The 17,208-nt window shown below is 32.7% G+C and overlaps 1 protein-coding gene across 1 annotated transcript in view; it reads right to left on the bottom strand.

The window, feature by feature from the left end:
* Window positions 1-7,180: 7,180 nt before the first annotated feature.
* LOC123542915 (glutamyl aminopeptidase-like) overlaps window positions 7,181-17,208 on the bottom strand; it is a 37,037-nt gene continuing 27,009 nt past the window's right edge. Inside the window, exons 11-21 of the mRNA XM_045328963.2 lie at window positions 16,915-16,994; window positions 15,924-16,048; window positions 15,059-15,114; window positions 14,314-14,461; window positions 13,232-13,305; window positions 11,065-11,169; window positions 10,413-10,580; window positions 9,908-10,048; window positions 8,965-9,046; window positions 8,450-8,523; window positions 7,181-8,117 (exon numbers count right to left, since the gene is read on the bottom strand). Of these exons, the coding sequence (XP_045184898.2) occupies window positions 8,039-8,117; window positions 8,450-8,523; window positions 8,965-9,046; window positions 9,908-10,048; window positions 10,413-10,580; window positions 11,065-11,169; window positions 13,232-13,305; window positions 14,314-14,461; window positions 15,059-15,114; window positions 15,924-16,048; window positions 16,915-16,994 (1,132 nt within the window). The 3' untranslated portion in view covers window positions 7,181-8,038. The remainder of the gene's footprint in view (window positions 8,118-8,449; window positions 8,524-8,964; window positions 9,047-9,907; window positions 10,049-10,412; window positions 10,581-11,064; window positions 11,170-13,231; window positions 13,306-14,313; window positions 14,462-15,058; window positions 15,115-15,923; window positions 16,049-16,914; window positions 16,995-17,208) is intronic.

Raw genomic sequence — 17,208 nt, 5'->3', positions numbered from 1 at the left:
AGATATCATACACTACCAAAAAATGAACATTCATTAACATATCACACCCTTACAAGGAAGTAAGCATGTGCATATTTTCAAACGATGTATGTTGGTAGGATTTAAAAAAATTTGCACCTTTGTTTATCAGTTTTCATTACGAAAACGCAGGTTAATTAGCAGGCAGTTTGAAATGCATCTGCCTAGGATAACTATTATTTACATTTCCTTGCTTCTTCGGGACATGTAGGAAATCACGAACTACGTTTTACGCATAATTAACCGATTAAACACACATGTGAATGAAATATTTCAATATAATAAATATATTTCAAAGAGTTTTTGAAAATGTACACCAGTTTCTCCAGCACCACGTGAAACATTTAGATTTGAAAGTCAATGTGCAGGTTTTTTTTTAACAGTTTGTACGTGCAATTTTAGCATGTATATATTTAATAGCTGATTTTCGAATGTGTTTCAAAATCCACGTGTATTTTTATACACCCGAAGGGACGTATTATGTTATGGTCCCGGTGTCCGTCTGTCTGTCTGTCCGAGCTTACATTTGCATACTTAGGTGGCTATAGGAACAATAGGTATTGGTACTTTTTCTTTGATGTCATTCATTCCGTAAGGCTTTTATGTGGCCATTTTTCTCTTACGTGGCTAAAAGAACAATAGAGAGAACAAAAGAGTAGCCACATAAGTATCCATATATAGGAACGTCCGTCCGTCCGTCCGTTAGCAATTTCGTGTCCGCTCTGTAACTCTTCAACCCCTTGAAGGATTTCAAAGAAACTTTACACAAATGTTTACTACACCAAGACGACGTGCAGGGTGCATGTTTTAGATGTGTCATTTCAAGGTCAAAGTCACATTTAGGGGTCAAAGGCCATATGAGTGTGTTTTGTGTCCGCTCTGTATCTCTTGAACTGCTTGAAGGATTTCAAAGAAACTTGGCACAAATGTTCACCACACTGAGACGACTTGCAGAGCGTTTGTTTCGGATGACTAGCTTCAAGGTCAAGATCACGCTTAAGAGTGAAAGGTCATATGAGTGTGTTTCGTGTCCGCTCTGTAACTCTTGAACTGCTTGAATGATTTCAAAGAAACTTGGCACAAATGTTCACCACACTAAGGCTACGTGCAGAGCGCGTGTTTTGGATGACTGGCTTCAAGGTCAAGGTCACACTTATGGGTCAAAGGTCATATATGACTTTGCTTTGTGTATATTGCTCTGCATTGCAGTGCTCTTGTTTTTATTTTGCAGATCCTTCTTTGTTCTCTTACAATAATTTTTGTTTTTGAATTACTTCCCGTTTTTTGTTACTATAAATAGCTTATTTGAAACTTTTTATTATTGGCCGTAGGAAATAACCGTGACCACTTTTCTGTGGTACAACATGGATGGTACATCTAATTTTTAGATGTATTTTGACATAACTTTACCTGGTAAGAATTTTTTTGTGGACTTAGAATTTTTTTTTTTTGAATTTCTTCTTTTTTGTTGTTCCTGGCCTTTGGGCTTCAACAGTCAAGTTCTTTAAATTTTGCTCCCATCCTCTGATGTAACCCTTCGGGCGTATATTGCCCCGCTTGGCGGCGCTCTTGTTTTACATGTCATCAAGTTATTACAATTGCCGTATGTACATGCAATAATTTCTCAAGATTAATGCAAAACTAACTAAAATAGATGTGTTCTTTTTGAAAAGAAAGGAAAGAAATAACTCATGTCTCTGCGTACAGGTAGATTTTCTTAGGGAATGGAACGAACTTGGAAGTTAATGTTGACATACGCAGATAAGTATGAATAGGACTATGCAGATTTCATGTATAAAATCAAGGGGTCATAACTTAAGTGAAAATCATCCAACAGCAAAATTCGTAATGTATGTGTTACTGAATAGGCTTACTACTGATCGTTCCTATTCAAATCCAACCAATGATAGTACAGGAGAATTAGTCAGGACAATTTCAGTTAAAAAAAGCCCCAGAATTAGACTTTTTACCAACCACTCTTTGGAAGCATCATTCGAATTCGATCACGGGGTTTTATAGTGCATTTTACCTGACCTGGCGGGGCGGAGTTAATCTCTGACATATGCAAATAATGGTAATCTCAAAAAACGAGCAAATAGGTAGAGCTAACCGTTGACTAAAATTCAACGCTACATTGGTTACAATGTAAGGTAGATGACCACTGAATAAGAAATCAGGTTGCCGAATATACTATACATCCTGCATAATAATGCAGTGGACCGTCGCGAAGCACCGCCCCGCCAGGTCGATTAAAACGCACTATATCAGAGAAACGCTCAAACTGAATGCAGACAGACAGGAAGGCAAACATGATTCCCATGAATTGGGGAGCTATGATTACTGACCTGTTGTGCAAGATGAATATGTAATCTGTAACATATTTACGAGTTGGGTTTGGTAACAGGGAGATAATAATTGTACACGTTAAAGGTAAAATAAACGTTTTATTCCAACAGCGTATAAAATTGCAAGACTTAACAAAATAAAACAAAAGACCAACAAATATTCATAACTTTAACGCACAAGAAGGAAAATAATTGAGCCCGTAGATATGGGGTACTACTTGTTCCTAATAATCTGGTGCCTTTTATTCTAAATCGTATTCACTTTTTCGTTATATTTTTAATTTATTTTGTGATAATCATAATTCATCCATCATATCATTTAATTATCTAAGTAATACAGCTTGAAAAATGTGTATTTCTGTATCACAAACTATATTTCATAATATAGTTAAATGTAACTATATCTTGATATCATAAACTGATTTTGAGATATCATAATAAATAAAAGATCACTAATAACTGAAATGATTTGGTATATGTAAATAGCTTCCCGGAATAAAATAATTACAACAACCCGTAGAGTCTCTGTGTTATGTGCCGAAGTAATTCATATCCATTTGCTTCGGTATATTCTGCTTGTTTATAATCGTAATTTTGTTTTCACTTGCTTATTTTCCCATCGACATCTTGCTTCAGCCAGTATATGATGAATTTAATACGACCATAGTAACAATAAAGACACTATAAGCGAAACTATCAAAGTATGTACATACGTCTTACTCTGTAAGCAAAAAAATATATTGTGTACACGCATTACCAACGTTTAGTAACATCTCGAAACCGATAAAGCGTGGCAGATCTGCCTATCATAAAAATCAATAAAACAATATAAAACCAATAATCCAGTATCATCGTTACCGGACGGATTCGTTGATTTCCGTACTAATTGTTGTTGTTGTAGTAACACGGGGGAAAAATCGATAATTAACAGCTTTGGTCATTATCTGATGCATTTACAGGCGGGCGGTTTGCTAAACGATATACTTGAATTGAATGGAGTTTTGATAATTATTAAAGTGAAAATCGGAAAGTCGAAAATTTATATAATACTTTATTAATTGTCAAATAAAAGTATTATTTAAGAATATGATTATGTTATCTAAAATATTTAGAAATCGTTACATTTTATACATCGAACACATAGATGTACTTTCATTTTAATACATGAAACATCATGCTAACGTCTATCTATGTACAGAAAAGAAATATTTACGCACAAGAAACTGTCTGTAAATAAAATAAATATTCAAGAAATATTTAGAAAGCATATATACTTCCTCTATACGCGCTTTCTTTCACATATTATGAACATTAGAATATGAGCTTTTGTTTCTTAAATATTTAAATAACAATAACTTCATCAATATCTCAATTTTAAAATAGTAGACTTAACTAAGTAATAACTTAAGATTTTTCGTGAAATTTGGGCCAGGATCTTTACTCAGTAAATACTTACGGAACAACTGTGAATTCTAAATTTGTACTGATTCTTCCTACTGTCATACGATTCATGAAATAAGGGTAAAAATCGTAAAAACAAAATTCCTGAAAGAAAGGGAAAAGACTGTATAAAGACAGAAGAAAGTGAAAGACATATATTACAACGCCAAAAAACAACAACATAAAACCATGAAAAAAACCCTATCACTTACAGTAAGTGGGGTAACATATCTTTTATGACCCGTCTTGAAACAACACTGACCGGATATTGTTTACCCCTAGGCAATATTGTAATACACAATAAAAGTCAAAGGGTAATTTTAAGATATTTATTACAATTAAATCATTTTATGCTTAATGTGATCGTGTGCAATCTTGAGACTAAAACAAATAATAGATATAGCAATTTTTTAAACGAATGATTAAAGAATGTACCAAAAACATGCATTAATTTAAGAATACAGATTGGGAGTGTCTAGCCGTCCGGTAACCGGACGACTAGCCTGTGTTCTAGTCGTCCGGTTACCGGACGGCTAGCAAATCCACAGGGGATTTTCTAGTCGTCCGGTAAATGATTTCTTAATGAATAAGTAATGATTTTATATAGTTTTAAATGTTATTTACTTAAAATATCAATACTTATCTGATTTTTCAGTCGATTAAACGCAAGAGATCGTGTTTGTTTACAAATCCGTTGATATTCAATTTTTAGAAATGATAAAACATTGATTGCCGAACGTCCGTATAGTATGCTATTTTGTAAAAAGTTATGTTTTTTCTAACGGCCTAAACTTTAATTATTAAAACACAAATTTATATATATATATTGAAGAATGGAAAGCTTAAAAAAGCAATTCATTAATTAATTTTGACTATAATTATTTCAAAATAAAATGGATTAATTATGAACGCTTAACTACTGTTTTTCTTAAAGTTTTGAACATCACGCTGCCGCTTTCGAAATAGGATATGTCATTTAAAACAGTTATTCATTAAAAAATATTTGAATACTAAAATATGAAAATTTGAAAGTACTCAAAAACTGTTTTAATTTTGAAAACCCAGTGAAAAAAGATGTTAAAATTTAAAAATTCCGTTCCGATAAAAGCCTCCAGATGAACAGATTTTAATAAGTGACGTCACGTCGATCTCGCCATAATTGAGTTCGGCAAACTTCCATTTTATCGGCTGAATAATGCAGTGATTTATTGTAAATGTTTATAATATGTTTGCAGATAAGTATCGATATCTTAAGTAAGTAACATTAAAACTATATAAAATCATGTCTTATTCATTAGGAAATCAATTACCGGACGACTAGAAAATCCCCTGAGGATTTGCTAGCCGTCCGGTTACCGGACGGCTAGACACTTCCATACGGAATAATATATACAAAGTAGCAGAATTATCAGTTCATCAAGGCTATCTTTCAAATTAAAGTTTGGTCATGTTATGAATAATAGAAAATGATGTGTTTTTTTTTGTTTCAAAATCATTAAAAAATACCATGAAGAAAAAAAAAGATGACCGCGTCGGAGATCGGACCCGGACCGCCGCGGCAATAAAACTGTCTCCAGATCGTTCGGCAAAAAATAATATAGGTATATTTCTTAAAGGCCTAGATTTTGGCAGTGGGCCAAGGGATTTCTGTCTTCACCAGCACAGTTGGGGGCTAATGACCATCACAGTATGGTTCCAATAAACAAGGGTCATTGTTTATTGGAGAGTCAGTCTACCTTACCAGTGTATCTATTAGTGAGAAGGAGAAACAATGTAACTTATTTTAAATTAATGCATAATAGATAACTTTTAAAGTTATACTAGTTTTTTTGTGTGGTTTTTTTTTGGCATTTCTATGTAAAGGAAAATATTTGTTGATCAAACACAATAATAAAATAATCAGAAACTTATTTTCACAAAAATGAAATAATGAGAAACTTACTTAAAGAAATATGCAAGTTTCTATTTTTTCAAATTCTGTCTGGAGAATTGTGATATTTCAGAAAAATGTGACTTTTACTCATCTAAAACTTGCAGAACACTGTAAATAACATTTGTCTAAAATTGAAAACAGAATGTGCATTTCAAAGTTACAAAGCAAAGCATGAAAAAAAGTCCCTTATGGCAACATACTGAAAATGAAGATTGAGTATAGATGGAACACAATAATGGATTACATAAATACAAGAAAATCAATTTCCAGTTCGAAAAATATTGTTTGTCAGCACAAAGAACTCATGAAGTTTTCACCATACTTGTGTTGTATTATCATTATTATTTTCAATATCATTACTGTATCTTTTATCATTATTATATGTAATATAATGATAATAATAATAATAATGATACTAATAATAACTATAATAATAATAATAATAACTATAATAATAACTATAATAATAATAATGATTATGATTATTATTATAAAATTAAAGTACTGGTTATTATCATCTGTATAATATCAAAATAATAATTATTATTATTATCATTCCACATTCACCGAAGAAAAATTAATTTCTTTCAACTCCACTGCAAACATCTTCATGGTCTATTTGGGGTCCATGCTGTGCTAATTGCCCTCTTATCAGTTACTATTACATAATCGCTGATAAGCAGCAGATAAGATGGGAGTTGTATATTGGATTGGGGGGGGGGACACTTATATAGTAGTGAATCTAGGCCTTTAAGAATGCTTTGAAACTCAATTACTGAAAGACTATATTTTACGGAAACACATGAGAATTGGTTGCTTTAAGTTTTTTTTGCGATGAAAATTAAAAGCATTTGTATATTTAATGCGAATTGAACACTAAATCCTCCATAGCATTATTTTAAACGACAACGGATCTAGGTTTCGGCGTTTCTGAGTTAAACAGTTAATTTATTTTAATTTGTCTAATTACAATCTCAATTGTTTTTTTTTTCTTTTTTTTTTTTTTTTTTTTCTTTTTTTGTCAATGTGAAGTTGCCTACAATTCATAGGCTTTGAGCTATAACAATTTGTACTGACTGTCAGACTAGCAGACGACAATATTTTCCGTAACAGCTTCCGAGTACTTACGGATAACGGCGGAAAAAGCCGGAATCTTTTAAGAAATGTTCACTGTACACACTAAAATACAAAAAGGACCAAACAAACCATTATAAAATTTAAAACAAATAACACATAACGAAAATAGAATATTTTTTCCACATTTTTAAAGGTATCGATTTTTTGATTATTTGCGAAAAATATCTCATTTTATCTGTTATATTTGAAAAAGTCAGTTTTTTTTACCCGTTTCCTACAGAGTCTATATGAACTGAGGTGGGTCTATTTAAAGTCAAAAAGGATTTAAGTTTAAGTATTTTTTTCCTTCTTTGTTTATATAGGCAAATTTATCGATTTTCCGATAGATCGATGTTACTAAAAGTTGGTAATGTCTAATACCGTAAGCGAAACTATCAAAGTATATATACACGTCTCACACTGTAAGTGAAAATATGAAATATGTAGACACGTTTAAAATTGTAAGCGAAACTATCAAAGTATGTGTACACGTCTCACACTGTAAAAGAAAAAATGAATATTGTAGACACGTTTAAACTGTAAGCGAAACTATCGAAGAATGTATACACGTTTCACACTGTGAGCGAAAAAAAATGTTGACACGTCTAAAACTAGAAGCGTAACTATCAAAGTATTATATACGTCTCACACTGTGAGAGAAAAAAAGATACTGTAGACACGTTTAAAATTGTAAGCCATTCTATCAAAGTATGTACACACGGCTCACACTGTAAGCGAAAAAAAAAATGAAATATTATAGACACGTTTAAAACTGTAAGCGAGACTCTCAAAGTATGTATTTACCTCTCACACTGTAAGCGAAACAAATGAATATTATAGACACGTTTAAAACTGTAAGCGAAACTATCAAAGTATGTATTCACCTCTCACACTGTAAGCGAAAAAAAAATACCGTAGACACGTTTAGTATATACATTTAACAACTTGTTGAGAAAAAAATGTAGAAAATATTAGAATTAATTATTACTGAAATTTCTAGAATATATTTTTAGTTAAAGAAATCTGCTGGAGGCAGGAACATTTTTGGCTTCATTATTGTTTAGGAGAAGGATATTGACGATTTCGTACTGCTGTTTTTCTGAAATTTTGATCGCTTTAATATACGGTCTATAACTTCACGGAAAGGAAAACTGTCAAAATACACATTTCTATGTCTGTTAGATATTTAAAAACTGCTCTCCACATGCTGATCAAGCCAAGAAGCAATCGAAGCATAGTTTTTGTCCATCCATCCAATATTTGCCCTGGAACATCAAGAAATCATATAATAGTGCCATTTAGGAACTCCGAAAGCCGTATGTTAACATATATTTTATTACTATTTTCCTTGTTTCTTCTACAAACTATCAAAGACTTATTACAATATAACAGTTCATGTAAAAAGAAAAGTATAGATAATGATTCAAAATCTGAAGATAATTTAACAATACTGCAACTAGGGGAGTTAATCATACCACTAACAGAGACACAAGTAGAACTGAATATTTCCCCTTTATACGTTTACATTTAAGCTGCATGCTTAGCGGAATATAATTAAACTATGTCCAAAAATGAGTTTTTTAAGAAGTGTTTCTACCTTATAAGGGCAATGGCGCTATCCGCTCCTTTCTTTGCTCCTTTCGGTGGCTTTTCTGTAAACAGATGCTCCAACTGAAATAGCATTTTTTTAGGTATCAGAGTATATACATATTACTTAAATACACGCAAAAAATCATTTTTATTAAAGCCTCTTATATATGTAAGATCGGTTTCAAAATTCAAAAGGCGTATGGTATGGCTACTAAGTGATTTTCATTTAGTTCTGTAACATGTACTGAAAATTCCATAACAAAAATAGAATCAAAACTAGCAGGGCATCCACAGCTGGATATGAAATCTTATATCAATGTTGTACCAGTATTTATTGTCCGCGATTCAAAATCGTTGATTTCCTTCAAGAAACATGTCCTTAAAATCTGTAAATGCCTTCACCTCTCATGATCAGCTTTAATCAAAGTCTGCAATTATTTTGTTCCAATAAGGATCTTCTTTTCGATTTAATTGTTGCTAATTATATACATTTATCTAATTGAAATAGAGTACATGAACTACCTGATTTAGTACAAATTCTGTGTTTACATATGCAGTAACCTCCCCAATCATCTCTCTTATGATAAACGTATCATCACCAAACCTGAAAATTGAAACACTTGCGTCATATATAAGTGTTTTGGTTTTGTAGTATTGTACAAAGGTTCAAGTTCTGTAACTGTTTTATATGAACTGTTATACTTGTCACATATATATGATCAGATTAACTTCTTACATGTCAGTTTTCCAGATTCATATTGAGGTTGTTTTGTTCATACGGTTAACCCCTTAGTTCGCAAGTACCCTAAGAAATACACACAAGTTCAAAGCACACCAATGTGATATCGCATTATGACTGAGAACTTGTTTGTGTATGTTATATGTTTTAACTGGTTTTCGCTGTATGCTTTCAAAAAATAAACACAAGTTCAAAGCACACCAGCGTGATATCGCATTAAGACTGCGACCTTGTTTGTGTATGTAGTACGAGTATGTTTTAACTGCTTTCGTTCTATGCTTTCATAGCAGTTTGTATTACCTATTCCAAATTTACAAGAACAGACTTTAAAAGCCGCGTGGCGTCCACAAAAGCATCCACCTTTATAATTTCTTGTTCTTTGGGATCATGGGGCTCTTTCAAAGTTTGTGAATAACAGAGATTCGCATAAGCCGATGAAAGGGAGAGCGGCTGGTGTTGTAACTTTCGTTAGCTTTCATGAACAAACGTAGTCAAAACCGAGTGTCCTGTTCTTTTGCTTGGTTGCCTAAGAATCTTCTTATAATTCTGATCATGCAAACAATCAAAATCAAATTATATCGCACAAAACCCGTCACATGATAACTACACAATTATTTCCAATTGATCATTTATTTTTGTTTAAGAAAAAGACAGATACATAATTCATCCGTAAGATTTATTAATAACATCGGCGAACAAACTTACCTTATTTTACATCAAACTTACTTTTCATTAAGATCGTCCCATCTAGTCATTAGAAAATGTAAAGCAATCATCCTTCCTAAAGGTGTGTTAGAGAAATAGCTCATGACTAGACGGACATCTTGCATCTTAATTTTGTTCACGTCAAATATCCAGTTAGCATACCTGTAAATTGAAACAAATATGCCATACGAAAGTCGATACAAAATCGCTTAACATTACAGATATTTTTATGTGGAAGCTTCGTTAATAGTGTTCTGCTAAATGTCTGAGACTTAGACATAAAAGCGCAAAAAGCGTAATTGCTTATCAGAAAAAGACCTATATCATAAAAAAGATCTATACTGCTGAATCTGTGCAATGCGTTTTACTTAAAATGTTCTTACACTACTGAAACGTATTAGTAAGATTCACAGCCAAGACTAGACGACGACTAGAAGAAATGGATTTTAAAGTCAAAGTTTGAAACGTATAATGATGATGTATATGCAATGAATATACAATCATATTGAAAACTTTGCTTGTCTACCTCCAAAGCAGCCATGGTTTTTGTGTGTGTGCCAACGCCTCCAGCAGCATCTCTCGTTCCGATGGGGAGTTGGTCTCTTGAGATTTAATCCATACATAATCCCATTCATCAACGCTACCCTCTCGCACTCCAACAGCATAAATAACTTGAGAGAAATCGGTTGGAAGTCTGAAATACAATTATGCATCTGTTAGAGTCCAGCTGTTGCCACATATAATGCAAGATGAAAAAATGTATTTAACATGACATGCATTTTTCCAAAAATATTAATAAAAAGTAATAAAATACTAGGATTTAACCTAGTTTTATAAAGGGCAGTATGTGACTTACACAACTGTACAGTGGCAAAAAATTAACCAATGTAGCATTCGCATGTACTTCTTAAGTCTTATACAACATACAGGTGCATTCTTGCTTAGATGTCCTTTTACACCTTAAAACAGGCCTTCCTTTCTGTTCACGCGGCTTGCACGTGATTCGGACCAATTATATAATTATGGTGAAGTTACAAGGCTAGTCTCATAACTGTCATGTGTCCCGGCCAGTTGTCATAGTTCAATGCTGAAAACTGATGAAAATTTCACAAGGTAAGTAATCAATTTGAGTAAAAAAATTACGTTATCACAAAGTGCACGATTTACTAAATACTAACCTAGTCCCGTTTATCATCCAAGCACGGAATTGGTCTTTAGCATATTGCACCGCCGCTTTTACACCAGTATCACACCCTGTCTTCAGCAACAACCTCCGCAAGTACCTAAATTAATTGAAGTTTGAAAGTATTATGAAAAACTTTCAAAATCTAAATTACGTGCATGAATAATAAGCTCACCGATTCTTCCTATAAAATTTAAACCAACAGTACCGTGTTTACTGAATATGGCGTATATCTATATGATCTACATTACATCTGAAACTGACCCTAAGAGCAACAAAAATGTCATGAAAGTCAGTGGTGTAGTCTATCAACTCGCAGTTTGGATACAAAACTGAATATATTCATATTCAGACTACGTATCTTCCATTCTGGAGTAGCACACTGTGAAATCATTAATTTTCGTGGGGGACTAATTTTCGTGGATTTCGTGGTTTAGCCAATCCACGAAATTTAATCCCAACGAACAAGTAAAATTCGTATTTATTTTATGTTCTTAAATTGAAATCCACGAATTCATATCCCCACGACATTGCCGCTTTGACCAAAACCACGAAATTTCATGTCCACGAAATTAAATGATTTTACAGTAGTTAGTAAACATACGCACTATGGCTATTTATTAACATCTGCAGAATTTTAACTTTTCAAATTATTGAATTCGTATTTTAAATGTCATTCTTGCATAAAAACTAATTTTTTCACTGGATCCGCCCATGTATTAACGGGAGAACAATCGTGTGCAAACAAGGCAATTCACGTGCTGTTAATACCCGATTTTTATTTTTGAAATGCTTTCCCAGGGACGAATATGTAATTCTGCGCAGATTGACATCTGGTATCTGCGTCTTTTTTCTTTCATAAAAACCTCTTCTTGAAGCATTAAAGATGCAATCTAAACCATAGAATGTTTTACTGTATCAGTAACTAACGCCAAATGCGCTGCCCCCAACATTGTTCGTACTCGTTTCTTCCCTTGTCTACTCCCCTTTTAGAATTCTGCGTCAATTCAGATTTTGTAGACAACCGTGAATGTTAAAGAATCGCGTGTTTACCTGTGCAATTCTTTGTTTTAAGGTATCATATTTATGATTTTGGTAAGTATCAGTCAGTATGTTTTTATCTAATTTCTCGAAGAATTTATATTAACAGCTTGGAAACTTGACACTACGTTCGTACTCATCCGTACTCCAACTGCGTGTCCGTACTCAAGATAACTCGAATGTAAGTTATTATTCTTGAAATTGTGATAGAGTCCACCAAATTGTGAAATGATATGAACAGTTATTGGTAATTTTATGTTTGTAATAATGAGAGATAAAAAAAAATCGCTTAAAAACCTTCAGGATGTGATTTTGATAGTGTTGTTTATTTCCGGGCCCTGGTTACGGATATTTAAAACATGTTTACTGTTTCCAAGAACAACTGGAATGGTAAATAAAAAATGTACCGGAATCGTCAAGTCATCACATATGAAAACAATACATAAATCGTCGTGAAATATATTTTTATGCAAGAATAGCGACAATACAGGTTTGTTTTGTGTATTAACGTCTGCAGAAGCCCTTGGGATATGTTTGTGACCTCGACCTTCGGTCACGGTCACAAACAATCCCGCAGGGTTCTGCAGACGTTAATACACAAAAAAACGTGTATTATCCCTAGAATCTAAATAACAAAGACCATTTTAACAAAGCATGGCAATTACTTTTACAAAAAAAAAAAGAATGAACTCGTCGTTTTAAATTTGCTTATGAAATAGAATTAGAGTCTTTAAATTGTACATGCATGTAGCTTAAGTTGTAACTCGATATCTCAAATTCCAAGGGATCGGGCATGTTATTTCGAGATAACCGACATTCGAATTGAAATGATATTTTGTGCACGTGTTTCTCGGGACGGGACTTGAAATTGTTTTCGAGATAGCCGGAATTTCGAGATAAGCGAGTTTCAGATATCGAGTTTCAACTGTATATGAGCGCACCATGAGAAAACCAACATAGTGGGTTTGCAACCTGCATGGATCCAGACCAGCCTGCGCATCCGCGCAGTCTGGTCAGGATCCATGCTGGTCGCAAACCCATTATGTTGGTTTTCTCATGACACGGCTCAATTATGATCATCATGATATATACCAATAAGACAATGTTTGAACCTCACTTACATTTCAGGTAGTGTGCCATGATCGTCAGTTCCAATCTTTGCAAAAACTGGCGCAACCAACTCTCCTATATATTTCTAGAAAAAGCAAGTAGCTCAATAGGATATTTTATTATGACTTATTGCATGTAAAGACACATGCAAATAATATTATTAATGCGAATTGCGTTAAAGTGAATGCAGTGAAAGCAAGTATTTAATAACTATTTTTCTGTTCGTTTCTGTTTGGTTTAGAATCATACTGACACGTTTTAAGTCATATGAACAGAACATACGTTTTATTTTGATTTGTACACAGTACATCATCAAGATCAAAATACAACTTTATATATACATAAATATTAACGAAGTCGCACAATGAATTGAACAGTACATTATGTTATATTAACATTCTTATTTCTTACTATGGTGTGTAATATGACGAAATGTACCGAGGAAGGCTAGGCATTGTTTAAGGTACAAGCGGGAACTTGCTTAGAAACACCGACCTTCCGTAAGTCAACTTGAAGGCTTCCTCACATGAGGAATTCTACACCCCACGCGATGTTTCGAAACAAACATTGTTGAAGGGCGAGTGATTCGAAGTCAAGGTCGGCCACAGGGACAAAAGATTCAGTTCTGGTCAGTGCTTGATTTACCGTAGTAGTTTAAAATTTTGTTCGTAATTTATGTATCATTAAGGGGAACTCTTACTGGTCTATATGCATTACCAATAACAAGAGCTAATCCAAATACATTTCGTCATTAATGTTGATGCTAACACATTATAGAAATAATTATGTTAAACAACATCAAAATTGAGAAATTAATATCACTTATTAAATAAACTTTTGCGTTATTGAAACTTGTTCTGTTATTTGTTGGCACTAAAGTAGCTGACAAAATATACGGATTTTTCTCTGGCGTTGGGTAATGTATATTAATCAGTCTATAGCATCTGTCCATAAGAAGTAATAGAAAGTACAACACCCCTTAATAAATCTGTACTATTAAGAGTGAAAAACTGTACTGTTTATCAAAAACTGCATTGATATAAGCAATCCGTTTGCACTTCAAGTGCAGGTAAAAACTACATTTGACTGGTACCTCTAGTGCAACGTATGCGCTTTCTTTTGATAACATCCCCCGTATGAACTCAAAACAGTCTAAGAACGCTTTCCAGGGGACGTAGTTTTCCTCATTGCGGAGATACGTTGTTAGGTTTAGAGCCAGTCCGTAATCAAGCATTGATGCTCTGAAGTATTCAAAGAGATAGCCCCTTGTATGCTAGCAAGAATATGCAATATACTCAAGTTCACAAGTTCAAAGCAAAATATAGAATAAAATGTAGTGATAAATATTAATTTTTTATATATTTCATCAACTTATTTCATTTACGTCAATGAAGATCATCCGAAAGTTAAGTAATGATGCAGCCAAAAGTAAAAAAGAAACTTAGCTAAAATTAAAATTGATTTACGATTACAAATACTCTACCATAATGATATATTCAAAAATATAAAAATATTCTGAGACACTAACACATCTTGTTAAAAACGAATTTCTGGTGTCGTATGTGTATATCAAATATAATGATTTCCAAGAAATGTAGAAAACGTTAAAATAGGACGGTTGCATGTACTTGTAAAATCTATATCTTAAGTCTTAATTTGTGTAGATTTAATTTAATATGTAGTGAGCGGTTTGATAAAACTTAATCAGCACATTCTGTTATACTTTTACATACATTGTATATTGTGTATAAACATTTATTATCTTAACCTAAAAAAAATATTAAAAGATCTGCTACGCACACAAGAATTTGTCTCCCTCTCTATAGTGACATACTTACCTGGCAAGATTAAAGGCGTCTCCAATGAGACCTGCCCTGTTGGGAGGGCTTATAACCTGAAAGAGTTAACTAATTATCAACGTAATTCCAATAATTTAGTATTAAAGTATACTTTTTATTTATAAAGAGAAACAGTACAGTAATTTTAAAATCAGATTCATTTTCATCATTTTGTTTCGTGTGCAATTTCTCGTTATTATTTTCATCTGTTAAGGGTTCATTGCCTGTGTTGCGAAATAGGTATATATCATGTTTCATCTATATTCATAGTGTTATTTTTGTTTTTTATCGCTATATGTACGTACTGAAACCACATGTACGGCCCATTTATTTCATGAATACATGTACACACATTTCTACAGCATTATGATATTAAAAACATTACACCATATTACAAGACTAAAATTAAAAGTATATATGAAATGGTTTCATTATTGTATGCAATTTTCAACTGCAATTAAGGAGAGATCTTTTAAGATGATTAAGCTGACAAAAATGAATTAGAAGGAGAATACTAAAAAGGGTAATATGAAGAGACCTTTCAGGTAAATTGAAAGGAATGAAAACAGTAATCAGAGAGAAAACGGTAACTGCTTTGGTAGTAAACATCTTTTGTTCACATTAGATATTGAACACTGATATTAAATTCCTCCAATAATAGAGACATGTTTAGAAACGATCTATACTTTTCGATTTTTAATCTTTTGGGTAGTTTTTTGTTTAAAGATAAGTATGTTTGCTATTGTTGTTTTTCATTTTACAACAGTATATGACACGTATAATATATTACTTTATTTCTTAAATTTCTTCAAATTTTTGTTATTCTATTTTCTTCCCTCTAATCATTTTCTATTTTTTATGTTACCGTATGATTTTTATAAAGTTGTTTTGCCAGCCTCTGCCACATTTCCAGTTCGTAATTGACACGATAGAAACCACCATAGTTTACATTTCCTAAGATCCAACCACCGGAAGTCTTCTTGATTTTACCTAAACATAAAAGCAACCATTATTAAAAAAAGCCTGTAAAATATTTTTTGAAATGGAAAACTTGATGAATATTATTCTGAAGGTAAATTTGAAATATCAATTCATGCGTTTTTTTTTCTATAATAATTTGACCAGCGACATCACAGTTGATATAGAACAAATCAAATGTCAAAACTTATTTATGTATACTAAAATCTTTACAACAACATTTTAATATTTTGATATATTTAATAAAATTACTGGAAATATATTTCACTTTTAGAACGGTATGTTTTTAGTGTCATGCTAAACTTTCAAGATAACTGAATCAAACAGAAGTAAAAAGTCAATCAAGTTATATTCCTACAGATATGTCGATAAAAAGATAAAATAACATTGCTACCGAAATGAAAGGACAACAGTAGAATCTCTAGATGCATTGAGCACACCAAAAGCAACCACAATATATATAATCTCCTTTGGGAGTCTGTAACGTTCCTAAGTGGTATGTTTGCCACTGAAAGTTCCAAAGTTTGGCCCACATTTTTTCCTATATATTTTTTCGTTTTGTTATTTTGTGCTTGTTTTGTGTTCTTGGGTGCGTGCGTGCATGCGTGCGTATGTTTGTATATTAGTCGTCTGCACGTTAACCCGCTGTGAGATGTGGTTTTGGTAGGCTGCGTTTTTGGAAAATGTCTTTCAATTCAAGATATTCATCCTTACTATTTCTATAGACAAATCATATGTGTCTTTTTGAAAAATCAAAGGATTTGTAAGAAATGTAGGACCAGAGACACAGCATGCAAACCTATGCGAATAAGATAAGGACACGACCTTGAACAGGTCAGTTACATTGAAAAGATGTAGGGCTGTAAATGTTTGATTACCTGGTCCCATTTTCAGCCAGTGCAACCTTAATGTCACATCGTCTTCCATCATATATGTGAAGGGAACGTACCACTTATAGCTAAAAATTGAAATAATTTTTAATAAATTCGGGTATGATACATGAAGTACAAATCATATAATGATCGATGAGTAAATAAAAAAATATTGGAATGAAAAAACTTTCAGGAAAAAAACACGAAGTATAGTATGACCTAAAAGATTACAGTCTGATAGAGATGAGTTGGCATGTTTGAAGTTTTTGAAGTTTCAAAACATTCAAAAGTACGAAATTG

Source organism: Mercenaria mercenaria, chromosome 19 (genome assembly GCF_021730395.1).
Source record: "Mercenaria mercenaria strain notata chromosome 19, MADL_Memer_1, whole genome shotgun sequence".
Taxonomy (NCBI): Eukaryota; Metazoa; Mollusca; class Bivalvia; order Venerida; family Veneridae; genus Mercenaria; species Mercenaria mercenaria.
The sequence above is the reverse complement of the archived record's forward strand: the minus strand, read 5'-3'. Positions and strand labels throughout refer to the sequence as shown.